This window comes from Mesoplodon densirostris, chromosome 14 (assembly GCF_025265405.1).
Source record: "Mesoplodon densirostris isolate mMesDen1 chromosome 14, mMesDen1 primary haplotype, whole genome shotgun sequence".
Taxonomy (NCBI): domain Eukaryota; kingdom Metazoa; phylum Chordata; class Mammalia; order Artiodactyla; family Ziphiidae; genus Mesoplodon; species Mesoplodon densirostris.
This window is the reverse complement of record NC_082674.1, coordinates 25,275,783-25,303,742: the sequence shown is the minus strand read 5'-3', so window position 1 is coordinate 25,303,742 and position 27,960 is coordinate 25,275,783. Positions and strand designations below refer to the sequence as shown.

Here is a 27,960-nt window from a genome sequence, read left to right as displayed (position 1 = left end):
TTTCAGGGGCATAGACCCTGGGGCCCCAAAGCTCACTGCCCCCACTGAGTGGAAGACCCAGCCATCGGGAAAAAGCCAGCAGTTCCTGCCCTGCCTCACAGAGGAAGATTAGAGACCAGGGCAGGTCATTAGGCAGCTGCTTTGCAACTGAGTCAGATGCAAGCTGCTCTGCTCGCCTGGAACGGCGGTCCTCAACTTGAGCGCGCAGCGGAATCCCCCAGAGGGCCTGTTAAAACCCAGATGGCTGGGCCTACCTCAGAGCTTCTGGTTCAGGTCACATCATGACCTCATTTCCCCTTCGCACCACCCTCCAAGGCAGGCACAGCCCCACTTTCCAGAGAAGAAACCTGAGGTTAGCGATGAGGGGAAAGTCAAATCGCCGGCATGTTGGGGGGTCAGGGTTGGACCCCGCCACGGGGCCCTGGGCGCCCTGCACAGGCCGTGCTGGCAGCGGTCCTGCACCTGTGCCCCTACCGGCCCCGCCTCCCGCTCCCCTCCGGTCTCCTCCCTTCCCGGGGCTGGCTCCAGGCTATTTTTAGTCTCCCTCAGCACAGCCAGGTGGAGGGCAGCTCTCACCTTCTGAAGGCAGTCCCTCAGAGCCGTGGGCGGGAGGCGGGGCAGGGGGCTCAGGAAATCAGGGCAAACTGACTCCCGGGCCCCGTCCACCCCAACCGGGAAAACAGGTCACGGCCTGGCTGCTTTGGTGCCTGGAACCTGCAGGCTTGCCCTCAGTTGTAGCTGGGGAGGGCAGGGGGCTCAGAGGCCTCTGGCCTTCTGCTGAGACCTGTTCCCACATCTAGCCTGATAAGGTTTTGGCCGTGGTGGTGCAGACCACGGGGAGGGCAGCTGCCATGCGCCCTCCCTCCCTCCCTCCCGTACAGCAGATGTCAGCCCTCACTGCTCAGCACACCGGCTCACTGCTCACAGGCGGCTGGTGGCAGCAGCTCACAGCCGGCTGTGCAGCCACAGCAGCTAGCCCTGGGCACTTAATGACAGGGCTCAAAGCAAGTGGGTGAGATGCGCCCAGGACCAAGCAGAGGGAGGGCCAGGACCAGAACACAGGTCTTCCTGCCCTAAGCCCAGCACTCCAGCCAGCCCTCCACGGGCTGGGGAAAGCGAAGGGGCCAGAGAAGCTGCAGAGAAGAGGCTTCTGGCCCCTGAGCTCTCACCAACCCCAGATGGCAGCAGCCATGCAAGAGGAGCCTCAGCTGCAAAAGCTTGGACGGGGGTGGGGCAGGTCCCAGCAAGCTGACCAGCCCCCGCTTGGGGTGGGGCAGGAGAGGGACAGCAGCAGGTCAGTGCTGCCGGAATAGGCCGGCCCACGTCCGTTCCTGTCCTCACGGCTGGGTCAGGTGCCCCTCAGGCAGGCCCTTGCCTCTCTGCTCGCCCAGGGATTTACCCTCCCCCCACCGCACAGGGAGCTGGGCGGGGCAGGGGCTGCTCATCCTTCTCTGCTTCCTCTGTGCCCAGCACGGTGCCCCGCACACAGTAGGTGCTCTATCAGCATTTGCTGAACAGACCTGAAATGTGAGCCCTGTTCTGCCTTTTACATCCCAGGGACAGTGAACAAGTCATCTCTGGGCCTCAGTTTTCTGGTCTCTGAATTGGAAGCCACCAGACCGTGCCAGAGGGCGGCTGTGAGGATCCAATCAAAGGTGGATGCTTGCCTGGGACCCTGGCTGTTCCTATGGCTCCACCCCTTTATAAAGAGCTCCTTCCAGGCACCAGTTTCCATGACTTGGGTGTGCTCTGAAGGGGTCACCCGAGGAGCACTGGCCTGGGCAAGCCCACCTCTAGTTTCTGCTCAGCTATTAATTTGCTGTGTGTCCTTGGGCAAGTAGCCTCCCTTCTCTGGTCCTTGGTCTCTTTGCCTGTTAATCCACAGAGTTGGACTGGAAGATCTCTGAGTTTCCTTTCTCAGTTCACAATTCCCTGCTTCTAAGACTGAAGGTATGAGGGTGGGGAGTACAGCAGGATGGATGGAGATTAGAAACAAGGAAGCTCTTGCAGGACAAGGGGAAGGAAGGCTGGGGACTGCTGTCTTTAATGCCCTGGGCTGCCTATGTGAAGCCTGCTCCTGCCTGAGAAAAGGCAGATGGCTTCTGCGAGCCCTTTCTAGGATTTCAGAAGCACAGAGGCCTCCTATTCACCCTCCCATTTCTGTGAATTCTGTATGCTCTGGCAAGGCTGGCTATCCAATTACCAACTGGGTAATGCTGGAAGCTTTCTCCCCAAGTGTGTCTGTGAGGAAATGAGAATCAAGCAATGACTCTGTGGGCTTCCGCTGAAGCTCAGCCTCCCTGATCCTGGCTATTCAGAGCCTAGCAGGGCATTTAATTATTTCTGTAGACTGGGGTTATGCGTATCCAAGAATGGGAGCATCTGAAAGGCACAGACGGGACCTATTAAGGAAAAGGGAACGGGTTGGCCCTCCCATTTATTCTCTGTGTGGCCTTAGGCAAGTCTGAACCTCAGTTTCTTCAGCTGAAAAATGGGAATAAAAACGACTGACTGATGAGGGGTCAATGGTAGAACCATGGCAACAAGATAGCGGAGGGAGGGCCCAGACTCGTCTGGAGTCTCTGCCCTGACGTCTAGGGTGATAGGCCCCCTTTCCCTCGCTGGTCCTGGGAACGGCTCTGAGCCCCAAAATAGGAGCTCTTGAGCACCTGCAGCAGCCCAAGGGCTCATAAGACATGGACTAGTGGGTGGTGGGAGATTCAGGCTCCAGGAGACTGATGGTGAAGCTGGCTGTCCTGGAATTGCGGGTAGCAAGTCTGCCGCCTCTGGAAGGTCTGGTGTGCAGGCACCTGGAGCAGAGACTGGGCAGCCTGCAGGGAGCTGGGGCTCTCCCCACTGACCCCAGGCTCCAGTGGAATGGAAGGAAAGCATTTCTAAGTAATGCCAGGCAAGAGGATATCAATGAGACAAACACAATAAGTGTGGCAACTCCTTAGTCATCAACCAGCTTCCTTCACAGCCTGCAAGGCAGTGCAGGGGCTTCCCTGGTGGCGCAGTGGTTAAGAATCTACCTGCCAATGCAGGGGACATGGGTTCAAGCCCTGGTCTGGGAAGATCCCACATGCTGCGGAGCAACTAAGCCCATGCGCCACAACTACTGAGCCTGTGCTCTAGAGCCCGCAAGCCACAACTACTGAGCTTGCATGCCACAACTACTGCAGCCCGTGCACCTAGAGCCCGTGCTCTGCAACAAGAGAACCCAGCGCGCTGCAACAAAGAGTAGCCACTGCTCGCTGCAACTAGAGAAAGCCCGCACGCAGCAACGAAGACCCAACATAGCCAAAAAAAAAAAAAAAAGAAAAAAAAAAGCTTATTAAAAACAAAGAAAGGCAGTGCAAGGGTGCTGACAAGGCAGCACATTTCTTTGTATTTTCAGCCACACGATCTCATTTGATCTTCACAAAGCTCCATGTGCCAGGAGGTAAATAGGCACACACAGGGAAGGGAGAGGGAACAGAGAGGTTAAGGGGCTCACCCAAGCTCACACAGCCAGGTGGGGGCAAACTCGGGTCTAGAACCCAGATCCTTACTTCCATCTGCATTCCCTTCTCGGCTCAGAGCCCTGCAAGGCTGTAGCTCCGGGGGCTGAGCCCTCCAACCAGCCACTTACTTGTGGTGGGTACTTAAAAGGTCCCATCCTGCCCCCCAAAAGCTTTCAAGATATAAAGACATTTTAGCAAAAGAGAAATTAGAAGGCATCAATTTGCAAAATGTGGGAAGAGTTCAGAGGACAAAGGCCACACTACTTGCCTCCCAGAAGTAACCTTGAAAAGCAGCCCAACAGACTCATCCCAGGTCTCCCAGATGGCCACAAGTTGTCAGTGCACCCTTTTAAAGGGAGTTGGGACCCTGCTGCTCTGTCCCCGCGTGTGATGCCCCCAGAGCCGTGTAGGTACAGCATGCGGTCTGGGGCCCCAGAGGCCCCTAAGTGAGGATGCTAGGGATGGGAGGCTGTGAGGACCAGCCCAGACCCTCCGGGGTCCCCCAGGGGAAAGTTGTACATGAGAGTTTGCCCTCATTGGTCTTCTTTGAGTTCTTCCTGGGCAGGCAGGCCATGATAACGTGCTGAAAAGCCACCGGACGGGGAAGCAGGAGACCAGAATTCCCATCCCAGTTTTGTGACCTGGGCAAGTTTTTTCCTGCTCTGGCCCTCCTGAGTTCACCTGTACAGGAGGGGGTCTGCTGGGAGTGATGTGTGCCACGTGCCATGGGGTTGCTTTTCTAGGGTGGGGCCTGTGGGGATTTCTAGCTGAGAAACAGACAGGAAATGTGGTTTGCAAGTGTGAGGACACTCAGGCTTCCGGAGCCCTCCCACCTCTGCTGCACCCTTGCATCTTCCCAGTAATGAGTCCTGGGCTGCATCCTGTCACTTCCAGGAACTGCCTCCCTGCCCCTCTCCCGCCCACTCCAATGCATCTACATCCAGAGACAAGTGTGGGCCTGGGACTTCCCGGGGTCAGGGTCCTGGACGTCCCTTGCTTCTGCTCTCCCCACAAGACACACAGCCCCCCAGGTCCGGGCAGAGGGGCCACACTTTGTCCAGCTGTGGCCTGGGGCCTGAGTGCTCCTTCCCGTGAAGCCTGAGGCCAGGAGAGCCCCTTGGGAGCAGCTGGCTCTCCAGAATGTGGCACATCAGGCCTCGGCCCAGAGGTGGCTCTGTGTGGATTTGATAACGATGCCCTGGCATCAGGCTCAGTGAGTGGAACATGGGCTGGATTTCAGGCTTAATACGCCCCTCAGTCGGGTGCCCTCCTGCAGGGCTGTCCATGGACTATCCACGGGGCCCTGCCCGGCCCTGGGCTGGAGGAAAGCAAGAAACACCAAATCTGTGCTGCGGCCAAACCCAGAGTTCTGAGAGCCCTGGGCGAGAAGCCACGTGAAGTGTGTTTGGTTCTGTGCACACAGTTGTGTGCGTGTATGTGGAGCGGGGTGTGGAGGGAGGTGTGATGTGTGTAGATGGGGGGTGCATATGTGTATAGGTATAAACTGAACTACTGAGTTCTACAGCTGATTGTGAAAGATGAGAAGGGGGTCTTCATACTGGAAACTTTTCTCATTTGGGGTGCCCCTGATATCTGAGGGTGTCTGATCCCTGCCCCCCACCCAACTTTCCTGGTCTCTGTGGAGTGCTGGGGTCAGCACTGCCCCAGGCTGACGATGCAGGACTGGCAGCCCAGCTCTCAGCTCTTGTTTTTATCACAGGCTACTTTTGCCAGCAACTGCATTTATAGTCTAGAATCAGGAGGGCAGAGAACAAACTGGTCTGCATAGATACACACAGGGCTAGCACTTCTCCCAGAGGTGGGGTGAGACCTGGTGGTAGTCGGTATGGGGTGGGAGGCAATAGGAAGGGTGGGCAAGAAGAACAAGCCCCCAGTTTGCTGTAGAGCAGCCACTGAGGTCCAGAGATAAAGCCAGGAGAAAAGGTAGAGGGATAGGAAAAGAATGGAATGGAACAGAAGCTGAGGAAGGCAGGACTCCCTAGGAGCAGGGCTGCCACGTACAGCTGCACAGGCTGTGCACTGCACAACTGCAAGGAAGGCCATTCATGTAGATTACCCTGGGGTTGTTTAACAGGGTGACCCTGGATGGCAGATAAAGAGGAAAGAAGGGAGCTCACTGGGATCCAGACCCAGAGCTGATGTCTGTGTCTCCATTACCACCTGTGGACCTCACGAGGTCATGTGATGGGTATCATTACCCCTTGTTATGCACGGGGACATTAAGGCTCAGGGGAAAAATGTGACCTGGAGACCCACAGATTCTAAAACCCAATGCTCTAAACTCCCAGTCCAGTGCCCTTGGAATCCCTGAAGGCTGGAATCCTCTCTGGATTCACCTGTCAGGCTGCACTAGCCTTGTGTAGCCACCCCCCCACCCCCCAGGTAGTTCAGGTGGAGAATTTTGGCTGCTCTCCAAGCCTTCCTCGAGGAGATACAGGCTGTCTGTGTGAAACAGTAAATCCCCTTTAGGCCTAAGCTCAGGATGAACTTGGAGGAAGACTTACGGCATGCGGGTAGAGACTGGTCAGGAGAGAGGGAGTATCTAGGGAAACAAATAGAAACAAGACAGAGAGCCACCCACGCTGCACCCTCCCCACCACGACCACGGGGCCCTGAACAGGGTGCCCGGGTGCTTACAAAGGGCAGGTGGGCCAGAAGGAGATGCGCCTCCCCACAGGGCCGTGGGTTCTATGCCCCCCTCGCCCTTGCACCACCATACATGCCCCTCCCCCCAGGCACGTGCAGGAGGAAGGCAGACAGTCACCTAAGGTCAGTTAAGGGCAGAGTCCCGGCTGCTGCTCAGAGAGCTCTTGCCAGCCCAAAGCCTTCCCTTCCCGGAAGCTGCCCTCTGAGTGCCGGTCTGGCTCCTGCCCAGCTCCCAGCTCCAGGACTGGGGTGGCTGTAGCTTCATCAGCTTTTCTTCCCAGCAATACGGCATGCAGCACAGAAAGGGTTGGGGGCTACCTGGGGCACACAGCGTGGTGTGGCACGAGAGGCTGGGGGAGGGGAGCTGGGAACTGTAGTCTCAAGATTTTTACAGTATCCATCTAGTATTTTAGAGCTAGGAAAAAACCAGTGATGATGATGATGATGATGATCTATAGCACCTCATGTTTACTGGGGACTTGCTATGTGCCAGGTAGGAGGCTTTTTACCTGTATTATTTCTTTTAATCCTCAAACGACCCTAGAAGGTAGATAGAGTTATGTCCCCTACTCTACAGATGAGCCAGCTGAAGGAAAGAAACCCGTCACCCTGCCAGGAAGTGTTAGAGGCAGGCTCAGGACGCCGGTGGTCTGGCTCCTGAGTTCCATCTCCCGACCCGCATGCCGGCAACCTCCCTCAGTGAACAATTACCCACATCTGTCTGGAATGAGCAGTTTTCAAGGGCTTTCACATACCCAGCTCCCGACTCTCACGCCCCAGAGCACACTGCCATCCTCACGCTGTTAGCTGGAGTCCTCTGCAGGCACTTGTCTCCCCTGCAGAGCTGCAAGCTCCTGGGGCAGGGACAGCAGGAACTTCAGAAGCAAGCCAGGGTCTGGCCCATGAAGAAACCCAGTGAGGTGCATGATGAAGACACTGGTGTCTCCATTTCACAGACGAGAAGACCGAGGCCAGCTGTCTCCTGAGCTGCAGTGGACCCAAACCCATCTGCTGACCCTTGCCTAGGATGACCCCACACAGCACACGAGGCGGCAGTGGCCCATCAAGAGACAGCAAGGCCCCAGGAGCCTCTCCCCTGGTATGGAAGCCAGAGAACGTACCGGAAAGAACACAGCACAGAGCCAGAGCCAACCCTACCAGCTGCCTCACTTACCTCGGCTGATCCTCTGCTTCTCCCCGGAGAGGATGCCCGGCGTGTCGATGACGCTGATGCTCTCCAGCACGGGGTTGGGCAGCTGCGCGCACACGAACCTGCAGGGGTGGGAGGAGACCCGTGGTGAGCCGCCGTCCTGTCCTTGCCTCTCAGGCACCCTCGTTTCAGCCCCATGCCAACCTCTCCTGCCCTGGGCAGAGGTTCTGAAGCCCGGCCGCCTTCCAGTGCAGACTCCCAGCCCCAAGCTAGACTCAGCCCCAGTAGTGGGCCCAGGATCTGTACTTCGAGGAAGCTCCCGGGGTGGTCCTAAGGCAGCTGTGGGCCTACGTTTGTGAGCCCCTGGTGTCGGGGACACCAGGATGTCCAGCCCTCGATCCCTGCCCCCCAGGAGCACAGTCTGGTGGAAGAGCAGAGGCATGCATAAGGACAACCACGATATGGGTGCGATGGGAGCAGCGCCCCCAAGGGAGGTCAAGTGAAAGGCTCCGGAGATCCAAGGTGGAAGGAAGCCTTCCTGGAGGAGGCGGCACTGCAGCTGGCCTCGAAGGGTGGGACACACCACCCCGGAATGTTTATCTGGGCTTCTAAAAGGCTGTGCAAATACCAAACATTGCTAGTAGAATAGCAGTCAAGACTTATTCTAGGAAATATTCCCAGTATCACATCCCAAAGTCTCCAAATACAAATTGGTAAACCTAAGCTAGATCCTTCTGACTTCAAGCCTTCTCTCTTAAATGCCATTTTCGGTGGAAGCCAGCAAGGTGTCTGACCATCACAGGTACAGTTCACGGTCCCATAGTCTCCAAGAACAGACAGGGAAGGGAGCCTCTGCTACCCAGTGAGGTGGCTGCAGAGATACAGGTTAGGGGAGGAGGCTAGGGATGCACGGGAAAGAGGGTCGGGGAAGCTTCTCAGAGGACGCAGAACCTGAACTGAGACCTCAAAAGATGACCAGCATTTGCCAGGTGGACAGGGGTGTGGGCAGGAAGCCAATGTACATGTGTGTGTGCGCGTGTGTGTGTGTAGCTATGTGAAGATACAGACATGCACAGAGGGGAGATTGGAATTATTGGAATTATGCTGCCACAAGCAAAATGCCTGGAGTAACCAGAAGCTGGAAGAAGCAAGGAGAGATCCTCCTCTACAGGCTTTGGAGGAGCATGGCCTTGCCAACACCTTGATTTTGAACTCCTGGCATCCAAACTATGAGTCAGTAGTTATTTTAAAGCCATGCAGTTCGCGGTCATTTATTCCGGCAGCCCTAGGAAACTTATAGAAGCAGGTGTAAATGCAGCCCAGAAATGAGGGGCGGGGAGAGAAAAAGAGGGGGTGAGGGAGTGTGTGTGTGTGTGTTTGTGCGTGCAGGCACCATTCCAGGAGAGCGCTCATCACTGGGCGAGAACCAGAAGGCTGGAGCCCCTAGAGATGTGGCCAAGACAGGGAGGCAGGGCCCAGATCACAAGGGCCTTGAAAGCCACCTTAAGAGACGTGGATTTTATACTGAGGGCGGTAAAAATCCACTGGAACATTTTAAGCACAAGAGTGACACAGTCTGATATGATGGTTGCCAGCATGTCCAGTTCAACAAATATTTATGAAGCATGTGCTGTGTTTCTGGCACTGCGCTAGATAGCGGGGGCAGAAAAGTCCATGGCACAGCCCTCGCCCTACCGAAGCCCATGGTTTTCATTGTGCCTGGGGCCCAGCCACATTCTGGTCCTTAGGTTCTAGGGCACACCCCAGTATTCCTCAATACATTCCACGTTTTGCTGAAGCCACCTTGAGCGGGGCTGCTGTCACTAGGTGACCAGAAGGTGGTGTACATGGGGCTGGTGTTTGGGGCCAGGGCTGCGGTTGAGGTATCACCCAGGCTGGGTGCACGGAGTGAGAAGGGCAGGGGGCTGAGGATGACACCAGGTCACAGGAGCCAGAGACCAAGGGGACCAGGGTCTGCTAGGGAGGCAGGAGGAGGGCCAAGGAGCCGAGAGGGGCTGGCGGTTGAGAGAAACCAATACCCAAGAGAGATGGGGTAAGGTGAGGACGGGAAGTGCTCACCGCTTGTCACTGAGAGGTCGCAGATGACCTTCACACGGGCAGCTGTGACGGGGTGAAGCCACGTTCCACAGGTTGGGGGGCAGGAAGAAGTGAGGAGGTGAAGCCCTGAAACTTGGCTGCAACAGGAGAGCGAGGGGGTAAGGGCTAGTAGGGCCTGCTGCAGGGCTTGCAAGAGGAGATAGATAGTTCCAGTTGGAGAAGGAGCTAAGGGAGGGGGGGAGCTGTCAGAAAGAGTAACTGGCAGAGCTGTCCCTGGGCAGATGGCCGGATGCACGGGTCAGGGGCGCAGGGGTGCAGACCTGAGGGGAAAAGAGAGGACTCAGCTCTTTGCAGACTGCGTGGACGGTAGGGGCGGGGTGGGGGGGGATGGGACTGATGCAAACGAACTCCCTTTAGGGACAGTTTAAAACAAACCAACTACAGGGAATCCGTGGATACGGGCTTCCATCTTCTCTAGAATAGGAGGCAAGGTCATCTGCCGAGAGAGGAGCCTGGGGTGTCTGGAGAAGGCTTGGAGCACCCACAGAGAAGGGGAGGGGAGATGTCAAGGGCCGCGAAATGGGATCACAGGGCAGCAGGCGTCCGGGGTGTAGCCTCCCTGTGTGTGTGCAGCTGCAGGGGGGCTGGTGGCACACAGAGGGCCCTCTCCCACCCCAGCCCTGCCCCAATCCTGTTATCCCTGCAATGGATGTGCCTGAGAGATCCCCGGCCAACAGTTAATCTACACACCTGTCACCCAGCTGTGGCGCGCTCCTGTAGAGAAGCGCGAACCTTACGGTGCCATCTACGTATGCAGTGCTATCTATGTATGTTGTAGTGTTCCTGCATTAAGCCACATTCTTTCAGTCCTCTGTGTGTATGTGTTTGTGTGTATATATATATTTTCAGTTTTCTCTGCCTGGAATGTCCTTTTTTTTTAAACCCTTTCAGTGTGATTTCACTCATGATTGAACATCTGGTTCAAATGCCAACTTTTCCGCCAAGTCCTCTTGCCTTGGAGGAGGACATTACTATTATCCTATTTTACAGATGAGAAAAGTGAGACACAGACCAGTCAGGTAACCTGTCTAAGATCGTGGTGCTCTTTGATAGGATTTGAACCCAAGTCGGTCTGAAGCCAAAGCCCATAGTCTTTACCTTTACTCTAAATGCCTTCAGTTAGAGAAAGTAGTTAAAAAAATTTTTAATGCAATACAGATGCAAAATTGTGGTGTGGATCTACATAACAAGCGTGATCAGGGGATCAGCCTTCATTCTAGTTAAACAGAATAGTGGAAAGGCCTGGGTCAGCTTGCCAAGCAGTCTCTAGAGCTTCCTCCACTCAAATGGACCCAATGGCCCTGGTGTCTGCAGGCTGATTTGTCCCAGGGGAGGTGACTTGTCCAAGGTCACAGAGTGAGTTTAGTAGGAGGGTCAGTGCTCAAAGCCAGGGCTTCTACCTTACGTCCAGGGTTCCTGCCACCAAGTAAAAACAATATCTAGGAACAGGGAGGAACCTTCCTTTGCCTCCTTCCAGTTGGATGCAAAGCCCTTCCGTAGTTTAGGCAAAAGCTGGGAACTACACAGAGTAGCCCTCTCTGCTTTTACTGGAGGGAGGTACACATTAGAGAAATGTGATTTAACTAGCTGAACCCTTCCCCCAACTTGATCGGGAGAAATCAGCTCAGTGTTGGCAGGTCCTGCATCCCTAATCAATGGTGGTTTCATTCCCAGCAAGAAGGGGACAATCAAGAGAGATTCCAGGTCTGGGAAAGGTACAGAGTTTCCCAAGACCCTGACCCCCCTTTCACCTCTCATACTCCAAGAAGAAAAGAGAGCTCCCAAGGCCTGTGTGTGTTCCCTCTGCACTCACCTGTTCAAGAAGGCATTGCCAAAGGCGTTCAGTTTCCTGAAAGGTTTCTTAGGATCCACCACCAGGGCATTCCCGGGGATGATGCCCTCCATCTCTCCCTGCATCACCGCAATGAAGGAGTCCGTGGTCGGCTCGGGCCCAATCCTCATGCCTGGGAAATCCTGTTCCAGCAGGTACCTGGCAGAAGGGAGCACAGTCATGATGCAGGGATTCTATTCACAGATCCACACCGCACGCCTACCACAAGGCAGACGGTGTGAGGCACGGCAGAGGGGCCGATCCAGAGCAAGGAGATTTCACAGCAGGGAGAGACCTTTGGGAGGAGGTGGGATTTCAGTTGAACTTAAAGTAACAAATCTGTCCTGCTCGGTCCTTATCTTTTTCCCTCCATGAAGCAGTGCCGGGGCTGTGGGGCAGGGGGCGCGGGGAAGAGCAAGGTTTGGGCTCAGAAATAAAGCATGGCTTGAAACGGATTCCTACACAGAATATTGTAGATTTCACAGCTGTAGGGCGTCTGCCGAAGTCCCTGCACACAGGCTTGGTTAGAATTAGATCACCCATAGGCTCTGCTGGCCATCCATAGGTCCTTATTTATTTATCTGCTTAGTCAGTCATTTAATGTAAAAATAACTCGTACATAATACAAACTGTGTGACGAACACTGTGACAAGTGGATGTCCGTCCCACCCTAGACTTTTGGTCCCACCCTCTAGCACAGGTGCCAGGCTGTGACCCCAGGGGACAGGTGCCTCTCTTTGCTCCAGGCCTGGGTAGTGACAGCCCAAGGCCACTGCCCTTCTCCACAGCTCCCTTTAGAACACACGGTGAGCCACAGAATGAAGAGAACAGGCTGGAAAGACAGCCAGGCCCTTTGGACGGAGCTCAGAACAGCTTTGAGCCCGAACAGCTTTGAGCCCACACAGCTTAAGGCTGGACTGCGGGCGGAGGAGTCCAGAACTGCCCTGGGTTGGGACTGGCCAGAGAAGAGTCCCAGGGGCCATGATGGACAAGGAGCTAAGGGGTGTGTTGCCCAACAAACACAGACCCTAGGGTGAGCCCTCACCATGTGCCAAAACCCTCCCCCTAAACCTTGTGGGCCAATGTTCACGCTCAGAGGGAAAAGTCAAGGAGCCCTCAGGAGAAGAGATGGCAAGTCAGAGGCTGCTGGCTGGGGAGAGAGCCTGGGACCTCCAGGGCCAGCGGTCCTCAGCTGGCTGCCCATGGAGCAACCGTGGAGCTCCAGCTGCCGGTGCCGGGGCCCAGCCCAGAGGTTGTGACCCGCTGGCTCAGGGCAGGGTCCTGGCGACCGGTCCTTTTTAGGAACTCCCCAGTTGATTCTGATGTGCAGCCGGGGTTGACAACCTGCTCTAGACCCTGTCATCATGCTGATAACACCACTGACACTCAATAGCATGTCCATGCCATACATTGCGCTCATCACTTCGAGAACGTATCTCTTTCTGGCTTCACCACACCCCTACAGGTAGGTACAGCAGGGCTCTGCGTATCCGTGGGTTCCACATCTGAGGATACAGCCAACCGCGGAGGACCCGTGGTTGAATCCAAGAATGTGGAACCCGCGGATCCGGAGGGCCGGCCGTACCGTGCCATTTTACATAAGGGACTTGAGCATCTGCATGGGAGGTGGGGTCCTCGAACCAAGGTCCCGCGGATACTACCAAGGGATGGCTGTACTGAGGAAACTCAGGCTTCGAAGGGTTTCCTCAGTACAGCCGTCCTATTAGCTCACTATTAACTCTTTAACGTGATGGCGCTGGAATCCAAACCCTTATCAATCTAACACCAAATCCTTTGCTCTTCAACTGTCTTCTACCCCGAGGAAATGCTCTCTGCCCACCCTGTGCCACCCCAAGGTGGGTCTGCTCTGCCCAGCGAGTGGCAGCCAGGGGCACTGGCTGGGGTTTCTTCCGGCTCATCGACACCTCCCTGTGTCCTGAGCTGTTAGTTGCCTCCGTGCTTCCAGGGCAGTTCAAGTCGGGTTGCCACGGGCTCCCTCCCCAAGGAGCTGGCAGGGGAGCTGCTGCGGAGGGGCCGCTGCCCAGGGCCACCCCGCCTGCACCAGGGGCTTTAGGTTGCCTTGGGAAGCCCCCCATCTCCCTCCAGGATCCCAGCCCCACATTCTGGGTGTGAAGACAGGATTTCCTCCCATCAGAGGACCATTTTGAAAGCTGGATTGTGAGGAGGATAAATCACCACAGCTGCACTTGGACGACGCTTCATGCTTTCTCAGGCGCTCCTTCTTCAGGGTTTTGGGTGAGAGACAGGGAACCTCAGGGCCTGGGGCCGGCAGACCTGGTTTCTCTAACCTTCAGAAGGTTCTCGACCTCTGCAAACCTCAGCACTTTCCTCTGTAACATGGGAGATCATTGTTCTGATTTATGAAGCACCTGTGATGTGCCAGGTACCGTTCTAGAATTTTCCATGAATTGTCTCGTTTCATGTCACGTTTCTACTGATGTGAGCACTATGACCCTGATCATCAAATGGGCCTCGTGGGTAAACCCACCTCATCGGGTGTTCTGAGGGTTAAATAAGTTACAAACCTTAAGCACATAAACCAGTACCTAGAACCTAGATCATCATCCTATTTTACAGAAGAGAAGATGAAGGTTAAACTATTTGCTGCAGGTTATGCAGTCAGTAAATAGCAGAGCTAGGATTTGAATCTTACACTCACGCTCCTAACCGCTACATTCGCTGTCTCCCTTCCTGCCTGAGGTATCTCCTTGACCAGGAAATGCAAAAGGGCTGAGCACCCCCTTGGGACTAGAAGGAGGAGTGGGACAAGAAGGCCACAAAAGAATCTGGTTTGGCAGGAGGCTGGCCAGGGCCAGGCCCTGGGGGAAAGGTTAGGCTTCAGGGCCCACAAACCCAGGAACTACTCATCTCCATAAACATCTGCCCTTGGGGTTCACACTTGGCCTCAGTGGGTGGGAAGTGGCAGCGAAAGCTGTTGCTATCAGGTGACCCAAGCAGGCCCCAGGCCCACTGGCTCTAAAAGGATATTCTTGGGACTTGAAGCAGTTTCATGAGAATCAACACCGTGATCTGGAAACCCCATCCATGCTTGCCCATGTGCAGGGAGCACCTGTCCCAGTGGGTGCTTGGGTGAGAAGCCCCAAGCAGGGGGTGTGGCATGGGCGAATTCTGAGGCAGAGGGAGGGTGGTGGATATCATCAAAGGCTTCAGGGACAGCTGAAATAGACAGGGGTGGAAGCAAACAGTCTGAGGCACCCTTGAAAATACCCAGCCTGAACAGAGCCAAGCAGCAGTGGGGAAGTACCTTCCTGACCCAGGCGTCTCAGATTTCATCCCTGAGATGCACTGTGCTGGCAGGCAAAGGGTGATGCGCCCCAGCATGGTGGGGGCCACTTCCTGGGATGTTCTGGAGCTGCGGCCCAGCCAGGGCCCGGTGGCTGGAACTGCTGTCCTGCCTCCTCGGCTAAACCCACATGACCCCAGGTTTGCCGACCACACATGAGTCTGGAGAAATACAGAGTCCAGTGAAGCCAAGAGCAAGTCCAGGGATGCAGTCAGGCCAAGCAGAGAACCCAGGGCTGGGTAAATTCTCAGGGACATTTGGGTATGGCCTGCAGCCCCAAGTGCCCCCTTAACAAAGCCACCACTGTGTCCAGAAAGGAAAACCTATTGACGAATATCATGGCTGCTTCTCTATGGGGAGTGATACAGATGGCCTCTGTTACCAGGCAAAAGCATTCCCAAGGCAGTGTAAAAAAAGAAAAGTTAATTCAAGCCTGGGTAGGAGCAGCTGAGATGGGGAAGCAAGAGAATAAGGAGGGGCTGACAGGCTGAGCACCTGCTGTAAGGCAGGTGCTGTTCTGCGACCTTTCCCTGAATTATTCCATTTACTCAGTCCTAGAAGCACTGTGGGATGGCTGAATTATTTCAGTTTTGCAGGTGAGCAAGTTGAGATGGTGGCTGCCCGAGTTCAGGGCCAAATACAAATATTTAGAGGCCCAAAGAGCTGAAAAGTTTGGGGTCCCCCTTCCTTGCTATCCAATGTAAAATAAATACTAAACCATAAAATGTGTATAGGGAAGCCCAATGCAATTCAGATTTTACCCATGAGGCCCACTTTTGTTCATATTTCTCTTAAGCCAACTCTTTCCTAACATCTCCCTCATCTTTTGATGTCCTGCTTGGCTGGCAGTCTAAGCATGTGGCTTGCATTACTGGTGACCTAAGCACCCAGGGTAAGGCGTGGAGCCAAGAATCTTAACCCAGTCTCCAGGGTACCCATCTCTGCCATAGTGGGACCAAACCTCCCCACTGCTGGGGCAGCATCCAGGGCGAGGAACAGAGGGCCCGGGGCCACAGGAAGTGCCACCAGAGGCCTTGGGCTGGCTGGACCCTCTGCCTTGGCTCAGTTAGGGAATGCGCCTTGGTGGGTGTCTGCTTCATCACAGATATGACCTTGGACAAGTCCCTCAAGAGCCCACTGCCTCAGTTTCCCCAGTTTATAGAGCAGGGCTAATCCTGGGTTTCTAACTAGCTCAGAGGGTTAGAGTGAAGGTTTTGAGATGACATACATGAGTTTGGGAAAAGCAAAGGCTACACCAGACATGCGCCCACATTGGCAGAGACAGTAATTAGAGAAAACAAACATCTCATCACTGCCTGTAAGAACTCAGCACATTTCTACCTGGACTCCAAATCCAGGGCCCTCGCTGCCTCTGTGAAAATCCACATAGCTCTTAATTTGCATATCTTCAGGTAGACACAGAAGGCACGTATCACTTTCTGCCTGTGTTATAGGTACTCGTGTTATATATCTGTATCTTGTTTTGTTTTGTTTCTGTTTTTGTTTTTGGCCGCACCATGTGGCATGTGGGATCTTAGTTCCCTGACCGGTGATCGAACCTGTGCCCCCTGCAGTGGAAGCGAGGAGTCCTAACCGCTGGACCGCCAGGGAATTCCCATATATATCTGTATCTTTGATCTCTCTAAGCCTTGTGTACTTCAGCTTTAAAATGGGGTCAAGACAATAATGCTTGTCCTGTCAGCCTCTCGGGGTTCCGGGGACACCGTAAGTCACTCCACGGACACAAAGTGAGGTAGGAGATGGGGGACTCAATGGCTGAGTTGAGGTCTGAGTCAGCTCTGTGCTCCACGGAGCAGTCACCACTGCCCCTAGGGTGCAGCAGCCTCCACCAGGGATCAAAGTGACCCCAGCACAAAGGAGACCAGTGGCCAGACTGTCAAGCCTCCCACTAGCCTTGCCTCATCTGCCCACCCCTGCGACAGGCTGGCCTGAGTGACCCTATGAGGTGTCACTATTCGCGTGTTAGAGGCAAGGACACTGAGATTCAGAAAGGTTAGACCTTCCAAACATGGTCTCTTGGCTGGGAATAGGGGGAGCCTGGGCTCTGCTGAGCCGCCCGTGTGCTTTCCGTGGCTGCGTTCTGCTGTCACTGGGAGTGGCATGGAGCCCTTCCCCAGAGGTCCTTCTCCCAATGACCTCCACAGCTGACTCTCAAGGCAGATCTTAAGCTGGACCTCAGGCAGGTGGACCCAGTGCCTCTGCCCTAGGCCCTCCGCTCCCTTGAGTAACACTCAAGCCTTGTAAGAGGCAGGTGGATTTCCACCTACTCCCACTTAAGGAACAGCAGGTCAGAGCCCTGGCAGGAAAAGGACATCCATGGACCTCGGAGCGGGGACAGGAGTGAGGACGTGCAGGGGCTGTGGCTGGCAGGATGGGCCTGGCAGAGGTCAGTGGGTCTACCTGGAATGGAAGGATGGCCCCTTCTCTAGCCCTTCAGCTTTCCAGAGAATCATCTTTCCTGGGTGATGATGCTGCCATGAGGCCTGGGCAGCAGAGATGCCAGGGAGATGATGGGAGAGGGTGCAACCACAGGCAAGTGCTGCGTCACCTTGGGGGAAGGATGCAGAGAGCCCCCTGAAAAAGTGGGGGAGGTCGAAAGGGCTGGCTGAGCAGCCCCCCCGACTGGCCCACTCCACCATGTGCTCATTCATAGTTTAGAGTCCGGGTCACGCTATAGAAGAGCCACAGGTGATCCTCAAGACCAGCTCAGATCTCCCTGTGGACAGCCAGGCAGCTTAGCTCCAGCAGCCCTGGGCCCCATACCCAGTGCTCCAGGTTCTCTACTCCAGTGCCGCCGCCGTCCAGAGAGGCCTCCCTTGCGGCCCCTGAGACACTGGGGACACTGGGCCTTCCAGTCCCTGGGGCAGCCAGTTATTCACCTCCATGACCAGGGGGCCAAACGGTGAGAGAGAGGAGGGACTTGAGGCTTCAGGCCAGAAGGAGGAAGAGTGAAGGGAGAAAAACAGCAGAGGAGGGAGGGAAGGCTGTCAGGCCAGAAGGACACAGAGCTACTGTACTTGGAAGAGGCAGCCTGTGTTGAAGGAAGCATCCACCAGGCCAATTTATTGTTTATTACCCTGGGTTGCCGGGCCTTAGGCCAGGGAAGTTATTTCAGGCAGAGGTCATAGCACATTAATTAGCTGTTAGAAGAATGTCCTTTTCTGTATGTTCTTCCTGAGACAAGAAGTGGACCCTGAGGCAAGTACATATAACTGAAAGTGGATGGACACTCAGGTGGCAAAAGGCCAAGGGCGGGGAATGAAGAGGCAAGTCTGCTTCCCAGGGAAAGGTCCCTCACAGGTTCAGGCCGGAACACAGACCTGAATCGCTATGTTCAAGGCAAGAAGCAGGGATGGGAGAGGGCGTAGCAGCGAAGGCAGGCTGTACTCTGCACCCAGGAGCATTTAGCTACCCCAAGGGGAACTTCCTTTGCTTTGGGGGAGGGGTGTTGTACCAGCCTACCCTCTTGGGAAGCAACGCAAAAATATGACTCTTAATACCAAGATTAAAAAGTAAGAAAATGTTAAAACAAGACAAAACGAAACAAAAAAACAACCCCAGAACTCTGTACAACCTTTGGCCTAGTGATTTCACTTCTGGGAATCTCTGAGAAAACAGTCTAATATGTGGAAAAATATTATGCACAGAGATATTCAGAGTGATTCTACAATAGCAAAAAATAAAATTAGAAGCAACTTCAAACATTCAAAAGAAGTAGTTTGGTTAAATGAATAACTGCATATACATGCAGTGAAATATCATGTGGCTCTTAAAAATAATGCTTACAAAGATTTTTTAAAATTTACCCGGGAAATGCTCATGCTATGAGTGAAATAAATCCACATACAAAATTACATTATGGCACGATCTCAACTGTGTTATAAAATAGCTAAAAATACTGGTGGAAAGATATCTATCTATCTATCTATCTATCTATCTATCTATCTATATATATATATATCTCTAAAATATTTAAAATGGTTTCCCGAGTCGTGGGATGATGGGGCATTTTTTTCTTCTTCCTCAAATGTATTCTTCTCTGCATTTCCCAATTTAAAAAAATAGCTATTCAGTGGATTTAATGAGAAGAAGGGAAAATCTGTAATTTGGTTTTGGAGGGCTTCCCTGTGCTGCAGCCCCTCCTCCCCCACTGGTAGTCCCTCCCTCAAGGGGAGACAGCCTCTGGTGCACGAGCTAAATTCAGTTACTGACATGAGTGCGGAGGGAGAACTCTTGTACTCGGGGGATAAGAGAGTGGAGGGATCTGCCTCTCCTGGCCTTCCTGTCTCCCTCAGATAAGGAGTAATCTATGGCAACTTGGTTCTGCCACTTTCTTAGACCCAGTCAACAGCGAGCATGACTCAGGCAAAGCCAGGACAGTGTCTCAGACAAGAGGCACGTCTGCTGCTCCAGGATCCTGCCCTCAGGGACGCTAGCTTCTCCCCATCTCCCCTTCCATCCTGCAAACCTCTACTGGGAGCTCCTGTAGCTGAGACCCCAGGCAAGGCCCCAGGGAGCTAAGGCACAGTGGTAAGTGCTGGGCTACAGGAAGGAGAAGCTCTAAATAATGTACTAAGAATTATAACCAAGGTGTGTCCAGAGGGCTGCAGAAGGCTGTGCAAGGGCAGGAGCCACCTGTAAAAGGCCTGTGCTTCCCATGGGGCATAAACCGGGCCAGGTGGAGTATGCGTGTTACAAAGGAAACCGTGAACAGAACCCAGGTAGCTCTGAAGTGCCTTTGGCAGCAATGGGTGTTTAACAAAATAAGGGAGATGGATTAGATCAGGGGTTCTTGCCCTAAGGGCCAAGGCAGCCCTTGAACCCCCCAAATTATATGTAAATTTGGGATGTAAGTGCATTTTTCTAAAGATGGGTCCACATATTTCATCAGATTTTCAAAGGAGGTACAGACCTTTTGAAAAGTTAAGAAGCAAAGAATTAGCTTCATCATTAAGGGCCCTTGTAGTTCTAACAATATGAGATATCCAAAAGCCAACATTCCCCCTGGGTACCCAACTTCAGAAATCACTCAGCCTCTCAAAGCTGCTGAGTCCAAGGCTGTCCACCCCACAAGGAAAAACTCATTTGGTGTTCCATTCAGACATGACATGTTAGTATGGTACATGCCCTGCTTCCAAAAGGCTTATGTTAAAAGCTTTGAGCTAGAGAAATTTTGAATCTAGAAAATCAGGAACCAGACTGTGAACTCTTCTGCTTTCCTCGCCAAACAAAGCACAGTGTTTTGCATGTTGCAGGTGCTTGGTCAATGAATGGAAACAAGAGCACCCCTGCTTTGACACCTTCCACAGGAGATGAGCCCCACTGACTCTGGGGGCGGTGGACACAGAACACACCATCGCTCTGTACGAGCCTGACTCTCAACACAGAGCCTCGAGCACCCTCAACAGCTTGCAGGGCTGTGAATGAGGCCAAGGAAGATGGCCTGGCCTTGAAGGCTGTGTGGACTGAGGACTGGAGAGAAGCCTGTCTTCTAAAGATAGGAAAGGTCCTTATCACTCCAGTGGACAATATATGGACCTCTCTGAATGCAGGGCGGACAAGCTGACTTCCTGAGGATCCCTCCAGCCCAGGGATTCTGTAATTCAAGGGGATGGATGACTCACCCTCAGAGTTACAGGCATTTAGCCAACCATCTCCTCCCATGCATCCAGGACCTGCATCCCAGGTCAGCCTCCCACACTGTTATATGGCTTTGAACAATGTATGTAACCTCTCTATGCTTCAGTTACCTCACCTGCCAAGTCAAGGGGCTGGATGAGACCACGGCCAATATCCCTTCCACCTCCAAAAGACTTTCATATGATTATGAAGCCATTAAGATCAACGGAAAAGAAAAAAGCATTCTGCTTTTGGACACTGCTGGTCGCCAGTCTCCAAGAGATATCTGTAGGAGCTCTGCTCAGTGAAGGAAATGGATAAAAGAAGGACAAGTAGAACTACCAGACAGAGGGCCACAGGCTCCCAAGCCCACCTCCTCAGCTGCAACTGTAAAGACCTCATATGAGTGGCTGAAGCCTTTAGAAGTCAAAGGAAATGGTCCTGCCCATCAAGGGTATGTCCCTACAAGGAGAGGGGGTAATATAACACCATCAGCCTAAGGTACTCTTGCAACCAGGAGCTTTCTCACTTGGGCTTCCTGGGTTTCAGTTTCACCATCCATAAAATGGGAAGAATAGGGATGGCTCTGAATTTTAACACTTCAAACTGACCACCAAAGCCAAGGGCTAAGTGCAATGGAGAGGCACTAGGTAGGATAGCGCAGGGGACCATCCAATGAAATTGTGGGGTAAGCTTTGGATACCCGCATACAAGGATTTCTTCAGAACCTTCAAATGAAGACTTCCCACTTGTCTCCACGCAGGAGGAGACATCGGGAGTGAGCGGAGGGCCTAAGCGCTGGGCGGCTGGGTGGGCTGCGGGGGCCCTGGCCGGCTCACCTGATGAAGGTGGTCTTCCCGGTGGAGTACTGGCCCACCAGCAGGACCATGGGCTTGTTGTCGAAATCAGCATCCTCCAGGGCGGGGGAGTGAAACTCGTGGAAGCGGTAGTGCTCTTCCAGGGGCAGCAGCTTGGTCCTGTAGAGTTTCTTGAGACCCTCGCTCACCGTCTGGAAGACCTCGGGGTCCTTCTTGCGGCGGTCATCGGAACGCAGCCAGCTGAACATCGCGGCCACCGCTCGCCCTCTCGGGCCCGGTGCGCAGTCCCAGCAGGAGGGCGCGGAGTCCGGCGATCCCCGTTCCTTGGGGAAGTCGTCCTGCAGGGCGGGTCCGCCGGGCTCCCAGCTGCGCCGCCGCCTCACCGGAGCGCGGGGCTCAGCCACACCATGGCCGGGGCGCAGGGCTCCGGGGTCCCTGGGCCGACTGCGCGGGGCCGCGAACGCTCTCTTCCCCTGTTCCTGGGACCAAAGCCCAGGCCCGGCTTCATCCAGCAACCAAGGCCGGAGGGAGATAAGATATCTGGGCTGGGCGGGAGGGCTGCGATCTTGGGAAAAAAGTCAAACCTGCAATTAAAATGTCAGATGCCGGGATCCCCGGTCTCCCCCAGCTCTCTCCCGCTTTGGCTCGGGTGCAGTTTAGGGCTGCTTTGGCTCTGCTCCCGCTCGCCTGGGAGGCTCAGGGGAGGAGGGGGCGCTGCCCAGCCAGCGGACAGCTCAGCATCTGCAGCCGCAGCCCGCAGCCCCAGGCGCCTGTTTTAATGCCAGCCGTGCAGGAAGCCGGCTCTCGGAGGAAGTCCCCGAGTACTGGCAAGGCTGGCGTGGCCCTGCGGCAGGGAGAAGCTGAGCAGGGCGCCGCCATGTTTATGGGCAGTCGCCCCACTAGGGACCCGCGATCGCTTGCTGCCTGGAAAGGGAGGGATGCTGAGCCCGGTGGGAACGGTCTGGTATTTCATTCCCGGCCACTGGAGGTTTGATTTGGGAACAGCGCCCTCTCAGGGACAGCTGCGAAGACAGAGTTGACCTGCTTCACGCTCTCCCTGCTCTTTGATACAGTCTTTCCTTTAGTTGCTGAGTTTAATTCCTTAGGATGACAGGTTCTCTATTACTTGGGAATATTTTTCTTGGGGCATGGAAAGAAGAGCCCAATATCAGCTTGCCCCGAATGACCAAAACTGTCACTACCCAAACTTTCTGCTAGGTCTAGGATGAAGTCAAAACCATTTTCATTCATTCATTCATTCATTCATTTGTTCATTCCGTCCATTAAAACCAAACAAAACAAGCAAAACCTCCACAAGTATTGAACCGGTATTATGGCACAATGATGGTGACTGCGGTTACAAACTTGATCACCAAGATGAGCACATACAGTCTCTCCCTTCCAGGAGCTCAGCCCAGGCCGGCCTTAAAGAGGAGATAGGAACAGAGGGCCCTGGGTGCACAGCGGGAGGAGGCATCCTTTTTGCCTGGATAATATGAGGAAGGTGTCACAGGAAGCATGACTGTGAGCTGGATCTTCAATGACGAATCTACAGAGAAGAAGGAGGACATTCCAAGCTGAGTAAAGGGCACTTGCAAAGGCTGGGGAACATGGAAAAACTTGGTGTGGTGAAGGCAGAGAAAACAGTTTGCTACCTAGAGTACTGGGTTCAGGAGGGTGGAAGGGAGTGACTGAGGCCAGGCACAGAAGGCTCTGCAGAAACAGGAATCATGGAGGCGATAAGGAACCAATAATAATGTTATTGAAAATAACTGTTAACATTGACTGAGCACTCACCGTGTGCAGGGGCCTGGGCTAAGTTCCCAGTGAGTATTGTTTCATTTAACCTTCGCAGCAGCTCTATGAGGCAGATCATGTCTCCAGTGTCATGCCAAGGAGAAGCGGATGACAGCTGGCCAGGTGTAGGCAAAAAGGGGTGTATTTGTCTATAGGGAATTTAAACACAATAATAAAACCAACTCAAAGTCAATCTGCTTTATATTCGCACCATTCTCATCAGGATCAGTGACAAAATACTCTGTCCTGCCAAGGCAGATGGCTCCCATATACTCCCCTCCACAGACGAGGAAACAGAATAGGCTAATGGGCCAGGTGGGACTGCTAATGCTGGTAGAAGTGCAGGGGAGGGGCTGGAGAAGCAAAAGAGGCTGGAGGCCAAGAGACTGATTAGGAAACTATTCAAAAATGTAGGAGTTGGGGTAATCGGGCTGGGAAAAAGTCATATTCAAGAGATTTTTTTATTTTTTAATGGCATAGAATTGACAAATCTTGGTAAACAATAATAAGGGTAAGATGGAGTCTAGGATAATTCTGAATTTTCTACTGTAGGGGACAAGATGGTTGGAGACACTGTTCCACCAATTAGGGGAGTCGGGAAGAGAGCAGACTTAGCATTGAAAGTCTGAAACATGTGGTCGAGGTGCCCATGGGAACTCCAAGGGGAGGAGCATGGTGAGCTGCAGGGTTTCGAGTGGAGATTGTCAGAGGTGGGTGCTGGCTCCAATCTCCTTGGCTACAGCTCAGATCTCCTGACTCCCTATTTGAACCCCAGAGCTGATCACCTCTTTCTGAGCTCTGCACCCCTGGTTGAGAAACCACTCAGATTAATATCTCACCCTTGGTGTTAAGTTAGCACTGGCATATGAGCATAAGAGGCAACTTTCAAAATATTTAACAACTCACATGGCCATGGGAATGGAGCAATCAGAGCAGACATCTGTCTTCTCAGTGAAGCAGGGCCTAAGGCCCTTTTTTGTAGAGAAACAAAAGACGGTGAAGGATATTACAATAATAAAACCCACAAAAGAGCATCCAAAAAATATAATTAATGCCTGTATGTTAATAAGAAAAAAATTCCAATAGAAAAACATTAGCAAAAGATGCAAAAATTCCTTTTATAAAAGAGGCTACAAACATGTCCTAAAAATATAAGGAAAGATGTTAAACCTCATTAGTAGTGTCTGGAAGTTGGGAAGGTCTGGGTCTGTTGACGGGGAGAGGCCAGGATGGCTAGGGTGCTGGTGGGGAAGTCAGGGGTTCCTTTGTGGAAATATTTCAATATTTTAGTAATTAGTACAGTCATGGTATTGTGTACAACTAAATGTCAGCCCCGAATATCTAACTTATCGAGCGCATGTTGACACATCTAACTCCAGCTCTCAGTCGTGAAGAGTTGGGAAATCTATCCTTTAAAAAAAGGAACCAAGTAATGATGCAGCATGTCTATATACTAACAATAACGAGTTACAAGAGAGAATTTTTTAAAAAATAAATTATTTACAAAAAATAAAAACATAGGGATAAATCTGACAAAAGATGTACAGACCTTTAGATGAAAAGTAATACAACTTAATGGAAAGACATTAAAGAAGTTCTAAATAAGTGGGGGAGACATACCATGTTCAGTTATGGAAAGATTTCATGTCACAAAGATGTGAGTTCTTTATAGCGTAATTGCCAGATTCAATAATAGATAGAATTTAACTTAAAATCTGAATGGGGTTTTCCATGGAAATTAACATGTCGATTCTAAAATGTACGTAAAACAATAAATAGTCCAAGAGTAGCTAAGGTATCCCAGAAGAAGAAAGAAAAAGAGAGGAAGGCACAGGAGGATTAGAAGGAGGAGGAGGGCTTCCCTGGTGGCGCAGTGGTTGAGAGTCTGCCTGCTGATGCAGGGGACACGGGTTCATGTCCCGGTCTGGGAAGATCCCACATGACGTGGAGCGGCTGGGCCCGTGAGCCATGACCACTGAGCCTGCGCGTCCGGAGCCTGTGCTCCGCAACGGGAGAGGCCACAACAGTGAGAGGCCCGCGTACCGCAAAAAAAAAAAAAAAAAAAAAAAGAAAGGAGGAGGAGAAAGGGAGAAGGAGGAGAAAAAAAGAAGACAATATCAACAGCAAGAGCAACAACTAGATGAAGGGAACTTGCCATAGTAGAAGTCATTATCAAGTTGCAGTGGTTAAGGTGGTGAGGTTTTAGCATAGAGATAGATCAAGGGAACAGTGACCCAGTAAATTAGTCAGGACATGTGGAAACCTGATATATACAGAAGTTGTAACAGAGAATGCATATATATATTACAACAAGGTCAGGAAGAATTCCTTCAGTAAGACACCAAAAGAACAAATGGCAAATGAAATACATTTGGCAATAGTAAACCTAAGTCACTGTTATTCAACTGAAGATACAAAAGATAGTGAAAAGATATTTGCAATACATAAAACCAACCAAAGAGCGTCCAAAATATATAATTAATGCCTGCACATCTGTAAGAAAAAGACAAACATTCCAACAGAAAAAAATATATTAGCAGAAGACAGATTCCTTTTCCAAAAGAGGCTACATGACTTCTACCCTATAAACACAAGAAAAAATGTCGAACCTCATCAGTAGTTAGAGAAATACCAGACCACAATTAGATAGAACTTCACACCCACCAAAATGGCCAAAAAGAAAAACATCGGTTGATAACAAGTGGTGGTGAGAATGTGGTGCAATGGGAACTCTCACTCGTCACTGGTGGACGTGTAGATTGTCATAAACGCCTTAGGAAACAATTTGGCATTACCTGGCAAAGCTCAAGGTGTGTGTGGCCTCCATCTACCGTGCAATCCCATGCCTACTTGTTATCTAGAGAGACTCTTGCCCACGTGCAGGTGCATGGGGAGATAAGTATGTTGAGGGCAGCATTGTTTGTAACAGCAAAATATTATAAACAGTGAAATTTTCTTCACCAAGAAAGTGGATCAATTGTGCCATGTTCATATACCAAAATTAATTTCATATAATAAAATAGTACTATACAAACGTGAAAATGAGGACACTGGATCTGATGCCAAAACACAGTGCTGGGTAAATAAAGCCCGAGGTAGGCTGTGATGCAAAGCATAATAAATACCACTTCTCTAAAGTTTTAAATTATGCAAAAAACGCTCCCTGTTGTTCATGATGCTCAGAAGTTTTTAAAAAGTAAGGAAATAGAAAACAATCTGGAAAACAATGTCCTCTGGGGACTAAGGACAGAAGTGAAATTGGGCATGGGGACACAGGTGGCTTCAACTATATATTTGCAGTGCTTTATTTCTTAACCTTGAATATGAGTACTTGGCTGTTTATTTATTATTCTCCCTATCCTTTATAAAAAATATCTGGTCCTTAGATACACAAAAGTAGATTTTTTTTTCATAATTGTGGTTCAAGACAAACTCCTTATACCTGGGTTTTTTGTTACACTGTTTTCTTTTTTTATTGAACACACTTTTAAATAATACAATGAACCCGTGGTGAACCCATCAGCCAATCCAAGAACTGGAAAAATTAGCAATAATTTGCATGTATCTCTGTGTCCCTCCCTTATCCTGTGCCCTGCCATCCCCAGAGCTAGCCACTACCTGGAATTTATTCCCTTGGTTTTTAAATTAATGTTATCATTAATAATAGCATATTGTTGAGGTTTCGTGCTCTGGAACTTCGTAAAAAGCATATCCTGCTGCACGTAGTCCCCTGGAACTTAATTTTTTTCCTACTCAACATTCTGTCAGCGGCATTCGCTTTCAGCCCCCGCTGGCTGCTAGGGGCCTCTCTCCTACCAGGTGCTTCTCCTAGGCCCACCACGTGGCTCCTATAGTCTGTTACCCTGAGGTTCCCAGGCAGACAACCTGCAGTACATAGGGTCCCTGGGCCTGCACATCCTTAGCGACCTCAGGAAAGTGACTTCACTCTCCCAGCCTCAGCTCCATTGTGAGTGAGAGTTTTTTGAGAATGAATGGAGACAATGCATGTTGATTGCTCAGTGACTGCCTGGTCCGTTGACAGTGCTCAGTATACACTGTTAGCTCTTAGTATAATAATCACTGTTATTGTTATTCACTATGTGGGCACTGCCCTGTGTTCTGGACGTATTTAATAAGCTAGCATATCATTGGTCAGTGAGTAACTTTTTTCGGTTCATTTATATCTTAACTGAGGGTGGCTCATGGGCTCCAAGAAACACAACTGCTAGTAGTGGAATGTGTGGCCTTCGCTATAGGCCCTTGAGGGTGACACTATGAAATCGGGCTTTTTCCATCTTTTTCTTCCCTTTCTTACCAAGACCACCAAAGTCTGGCCAGAAGTAGAGGGAGAAGAAGGTGAAAACTGCAGTGGCAACCTGGAATAAAAAAAAGCTTGTGCCCTGGCCCTAACCTGGGGAGGTTAGAGGAGTCAGGAGGACGGTTCAAGTGGCGGCCCAGGTGTCCACAACCCTAGAGCTTGGGCCCCTCCCAGCCTGGCCCCTCCCAGATGGGTATACCATAGTTTACTCATTTTGTTGAGCTCCACTGAAGGGGAAAATGCATCAGCTCAGCCAATTCCTCTTGTTGAGAATTAGACTAAGCTATTTAACCTCTTCTTATGGCAATATTCTCATCTGTGAAACCCAGTCTAAGAATGACACTGCACAATGCTGTCGTGGGGATAAATTGACACAGTGTAGGTTAAGGACCTAATACCATTTTATAATCTCTATACAAATATCTATCTATCTATAGACATAATTACATATATGTATTTATATGTGTGTATGTATATATATATACACACACATACATATGGCATGTAAGTTCACTTTTGTTCATTCAGTTTTCATTCATTCAAGGGGAAAGTGAACTACTGTTCTTCCTACTTGAACTACTGTACTTTCCCCTTGAATGAATGAAAACTGAATGCATACAAAAAAGGGAAGTCTGGAATAAAAATAAGGAGATTAGGAAATTGTACTCGGGAAATTTATAAACAGAAAAGGAGATGAAGTAACAGGCTGAGTCCAGTTGTCCAGTTGTCCCTGAACAGCCTGCCCTGTTCATATCGTTACCGCCTCACCTATTGATACGTAATTGCTGGGACG

General features: G+C 51.7%; 1 protein-coding gene across 1 annotated transcript in view; it reads right to left on the bottom strand.

Annotated features, from left to right (window-relative positions):
• The window catches only part of EHD3 (EH domain containing 3), a 29,415-nt gene extending 7,565 nt beyond the window's left edge, over positions 1 to 21,850 (bottom strand). Inside the window, exons 1-3 of the mRNA XM_060117459.1 lie at positions 21,074 to 21,850; positions 11,252 to 11,428; positions 7,345 to 7,442 (exon numbers count right to left, since the gene is read on the bottom strand). Of these exons, the coding sequence (XP_059973442.1) occupies positions 7,345 to 7,442; positions 11,252 to 11,428; positions 21,074 to 21,300 (502 nt within the window). The 5' untranslated portion in view covers positions 21,301 to 21,850. The remainder of the gene's footprint in view (positions 1 to 7,344; positions 7,443 to 11,251; positions 11,429 to 21,073) is intronic.
• Positions 21,851 to 27,960: the final 6,110 nt, after the last annotated feature.